This window comes from Myotis davidii, unplaced genomic scaffold (genome assembly GCF_000327345.1).
Source record: "Myotis davidii unplaced genomic scaffold, ASM32734v1 scaffold248, whole genome shotgun sequence".
Classification (NCBI taxonomy): domain Eukaryota; kingdom Metazoa; phylum Chordata; class Mammalia; order Chiroptera; family Vespertilionidae; genus Myotis; species Myotis davidii.
In genome coordinates, this window is record NW_006299220.1 from 1,848,363 (window position 1) to 1,853,392 (window position 5,030).

At 36.2% G+C, this 5,030-nt stretch overlaps 1 protein-coding gene across 1 annotated transcript in view; it reads right to left on the reverse strand.

The window, feature by feature from the left end:
* The window catches only part of ADGRL4 (adhesion G protein-coupled receptor L4), a 108,236-nt gene extending 103,212 nt beyond the window's left edge, over nt 1-5,024 (reverse strand). Inside the window, exons 1-2 of the mRNA XM_006774688.2 lie at nt 4,966-5,024; nt 3,446-3,592 (exon numbers count right to left, since the gene is read on the reverse strand). Coding sequence (XP_006774751.1) covers nt 3,446-3,592; nt 4,966-4,987 — 169 coding nt within the window. The 5' untranslated portion in view covers nt 4,988-5,024. The remainder of the gene's footprint in view (nt 1-3,445; nt 3,593-4,965) is intronic.
* Nucleotides 5,025-5,030: the final 6 nt, after the last annotated feature.

Below are 5,030 nucleotides of genomic sequence, written 5' to 3' on the forward strand. Positions count from 1 at the left end.
TCAGCTGCCTCCTGCACACCCCCTACTGGGGATGTGCCTGCAACCAAGGTACATGCCCCTGACCGGAATCGATCCTGGGACCCCTGAGTCTGCAGGCTGACGCTCTATCCACTGAGCCAAACCGGTTAGGGCAATTAATTCCCTGTTAATGTGCACAAATTTTGTGCACTGGGCTACTAGTCAGATAATAATGAAAAACTGTTTTTAAATGTAGAGTATGTCTCCCTGGGTGTAGGCATCGAGAGTTCATTATTTTCTGTGAAATACTTGTGATGTTGCTTATAATAGGCATGTCCCAAGCCATGTAAGATTTCTATACATACATAAAAGGTGGCAATGCCATCTTTCTTGATCCTTCCTGTGCTAAGCTAGGACATTTTCCCCCAACCCCATTCAGATTCCATGAAATGTCCAAGAATGTAGCCCCACTTAATAAGTTTATATGAGAATAGGGAGACTGTCTCTTCCACCCAAACGTGTGCAGTACAGCACCCCCTTGTACCAGCTTCTTACTTCTCCAGCAGTTTATTCCAATTCCAGCAATTTCATGTTTTAGATATACATAAACATTCTTTCAAGCCTTCCAACTAATTACCTGGGATGGGTAGGAGAGATCCATTTCAAAAGTCTTTAAATATACCCCACAATTTTTACACAAACTTCTTCACCTTGTGTCTTATCTTCACCCAGCACCATAAAGAAAAGTGTACAAATAAATTCCCACCCATACCTCTATAAGTTGTTGAAATAATAAATAAATTCCTATTAAAATGATGCTTTTTAAAATCAATTTGGTTTAAAAACTTGTACTACATAATTATGCCGGGTGACTAGTAACATTTTGATACTTTTGGTAATCTAGAAAAGGTTGAGTTCCCGGTGTTTGAGTCTTAGCTTTATCACTTTAGCCTCAAATACTGCAGAACTCACTTAAGATTTCAGAGTCCTGCTTCTCTCACATGCAAAAGACTGTAACATGGAGCTCAACAGAACCAGTTATACCCAGTCATCAGGGTATTTGTACGTAAAAGATAGCATCTGTACTTTTTATTTCGAAAGTTTATATAAAAATTAGAGGTATATTGGTACACGTGACATAAAAGATAATGCACTGTACAAATATAAAGTCCTATTGTTTTGATAGGTTGGATAAAATAGCCTTTTGTGGATTGACTGACCCTTGCTAATTTATTTTTACTCTACCAACAGGGTCATCTTAATACACAACAATTGGTCATGAGACTTAGCTACTTATTACCTACCAATGACTCTTCTTTGTTAACAGAATTTCATACCCTTGATATCCTGACAATTCCCACTGATCGCTCAATTAATATACCCTGTGATGCATATCCAGCACAAAATACTTGGAGCACCTTACGGTTCTCAACCTGTGGGTCGCGACCATCGGAAAACACATATAGCATATCAGATATTTACATTAAGATTCATAACAGTAGCAAAATTACAGTTATGAAGTAGCAACGAAAATAATTTTATGGTTGAGGGCCATCACAACATGAGGAACTGTATTAAAGGGTCACGGCATTAGGAAGGTTGAGAACCCCTGTCAGACATCTTCTGAAACAAAACTCCTGTTCTGTGATTTCTTATTTACCTAATACCAGTCTTAAAGAAAGTCAGGAAACACAGGAAACATAGAGATGAAAGAAGCCAACAATTGTTGGTAATATTTTCAGTTTAATTAAATTCTAAAAGCACATTAAATATACTTACTAAAAATAAAAATAAAAATCTGACAGTGAATTAATAAAAAGTGAAAAAGATAAAAAAAAGTTTGAATAGTTCTAAGAGGCTGTCATAAACCTCAGTTAGTAATATTAAAACAAGTGAATATATACCTTTCTTTAAATAAGAATGGGATTTAAGCTAAAAAAAGAGAATTTAAGTTTAAACAAAGGGGGGGTGATTTAAGTTAAAAAGAACTTGAAAAGAAAAACTATTCTTATTATGAATTGTGTTTTGTGCAAGAAGAAATTGCAGGCTAAGGTCTTGAAGTATTTTTTTCCAGTGGCAAATATTTTCTGTCCATCAGCTGGCTATTAACTTAGGCAGCAAGGAAAAGATGTTTTTAAAGAAATCATCAAATACATAACAGCTGGTTGACTGCTGCTGCTTCAAATTGTGAAAAATTGTTGATGTTAATGATAGTAATCACAATAGTTGAAAAATATCTAATTAACAAAAAGACAACACTACTTATGAAGTGCCTTGGTTCAACTTGTAATGATTAGCAGAAAAGCACACTAATATGTTGGATGCAGTATTTTGAAGATCACTCAACTATCAACTTTCCATAATGCCATTCAATTAAATATACAATAAAAATCCAAGATTGTTTATGAAAAGAATTTTGTGATGCTTGTAGATGAGTATATTACAAGGAAAAAGGCCTGATCTAATGCAACATTAAGCTACTGTAGCTTTGTTCTACATTTGTAAAACTTTACACTAATTATAATAATGAGGTTTGTTCTTACAATATACTGCATATTTAATCTTTTTAAGGAGCTTATCAAACTGATTTACAAGATAAAACTTGTTTATGCTATAAGCAAACACATGCATATTAACAGTATGCAATATCCTGGCTTAATTGAAAAAGTCCATATTATCTTAAATATAAATAGTATAAAACCACATGGTTCTAATTTGAACTTGACATTTATATTTTAAAACTTATTTATATGGTTTGAAACTTTTTTTTCTTTCTCTCTTCTACATAGAATGTTGTTCTATTGACTCAGCCAAAACTAGATTCTACTAAATATGAATAAAGTGAATTAAGAAAGAATAAGTGACTCTTGAAGAAAGAGAAGGGATGGTGATGGTGGTGGTGGTGGTGAAGATCATAGACAAGAAATCACTTAAATTTGATTATCAACTGGTATTATGCTTATCAAGTCAAATGGCTAAATTGCATTCTAGAAGGACCCTTCCTAGTATTCTTGCTCTGGGCTCTAGTCTAAAATTTTTAAAATGAGGTCTACTTTTCCACAATGAATGCATTTTCAAAATTCTTCTCCGTCCCTCACTTCCTCTTTTTCTCTCTCCATCACCCAGGGTAGCTGCGGAAAACCTGAACTCTCTTAATATTATCCTCAAATTTAGGTAATCGAGAACTAAATGGAGTATCTGAGCACCACATTTAGCAATAGAGCCTGGAAGTCATGAACTCTGTTCTTTGTGACTCTGCTCTTTGCAACTTAGTTTTCCAGCTTAAGTTCAAGGGGAGTCTTTAATATTCATTTTAAAAAGACATAATGGAATTATCAAAAATATATAATCAAGTATAAATTTTGACAAGGGAAATTCAAACTTATTGTTTAGTTAATTAAGCTTTAATTTCTGGACAGGGGAAAAGCAGTCACATCAAAATTTAACCTTACAATAAAATCCAAAAGAGTTAATAATGATTGTTTACCTTCACAAATTGTGACGCCATTTCCTGAAAATCCGATGTTGCAATAACAGGCTTCAACTCCATTCCGTATTTCACATTTTGCATTTGGAAGACAAGTCCTGGTGCAATTTTGAGTATAAGCACAATTCAGCACAGTGGAAAAACCCACTAAAGAAAACAGAAAAATAAAAACCTTTTCAGAAAGAAAAAGAAAAGTTTCCTCCCATTGTTGAGTTAGAATAAAAATAATACAAATAAGTCTTCTTTCTCTCTCTTTAGATGATAAGGATTTCCAAGGGAACATTTAGCTAAAAACAGCAGAAGAGCAAGTAAGTAAAAAAGATGAAGGCATTTTTTCCTATCTCAGTGTTTACCGAGGAAATTTCAACAAAGCTAAAATTCAACCACCACCTTTATAAAGAATACAGCATTCTTAGGTCATTGGGCCGTAGGATCACCTTCACCAGGTGAGATCCTTTCAAAGGTAACTGCTGACTGCAAAGCATTCCCCTCCCCCCCTCTGGGAATGATTCTGTGCTGAAATCACAGTAAATTGAGACTTTTTAAATTCAAATTTGTGTTCTTTTAAGATGAAGAGCAACACAAAACATCCAGAAGGACAAATGCAATTGCTGTTTTTTCTATGTTCTAATGATCTTTTTAAATCTTTTTAAATTTAAATTTTCTATGTTCTTATGATCTGCCTTTCTATTAAAAACATTCTTTTACATTTTTTTTCCCAGTAGAGAAAATTAAAATAAAACAACATACTGGTTAAAGATTGGTCTTCTGGAAAAGCAACTCCACACACACCTGATCAACAAAATTCAGCAACAAGACTTATTTCCGAGTGATTGAAAACGAAGTTGGAAATGGTGGGTTTTTAGGGGAAAATACGGAAGACCATAGGCCCTTCTTTTTTTAATTATTGTCTACGGTCTTCTCAGGACCAGCCTGCTTGAGAAGGGACAGTTACGAACCATTCACATTTTCTGAATATTTTCAGTCACCTCAGATAAACTATCCTGACTAGTAACAAGAGATACTTACACACTTGCTTCTAAACCCCAGTCTCCTATAGAGCTGTCTATACTATCTAAAACACAATTAATTCGCCTTCAAGGATGTGATAGATTTTCTTTCTGTACAGCATCATCAAAATGGCATTTTAAATGAACCCAACGTCTGCGCTCAAAGTCCCCTTGGAACGCCAGGAAACTCCCTCAAGTGCTAACAGTTTGGATTTCCCCAAATTTCTGGGCGGGGGAAGGCTCAGAAGAAAGGTCAAAGTCTAAGACTTTGAAGATTTGGGGGATTTTGTCAGCAGGGAAAAAAAACAAAACAAAACAATGACAGTCCCTGGGCCCCTAATATCGCACTCCAGAGTTGAAAGGCCAAAGAGAAAAACATCCTGAGAAGCTGCGCCCCTGCTCCTCGGAGACCTGGCCGTGCGCTTGGCAAGTGAGCCCCACCTTGGGAAACTCGGGCTACCTACAAGCCACGGCCCCCAGCAGCGCCGGGACGGGGTGCCGGGCACTCACCTAGGAGCGGGAGCAGTTTCATTGGCGGCGGCCGTGGTGGTGGCGCCGGCGGCAGCGCGACTGGG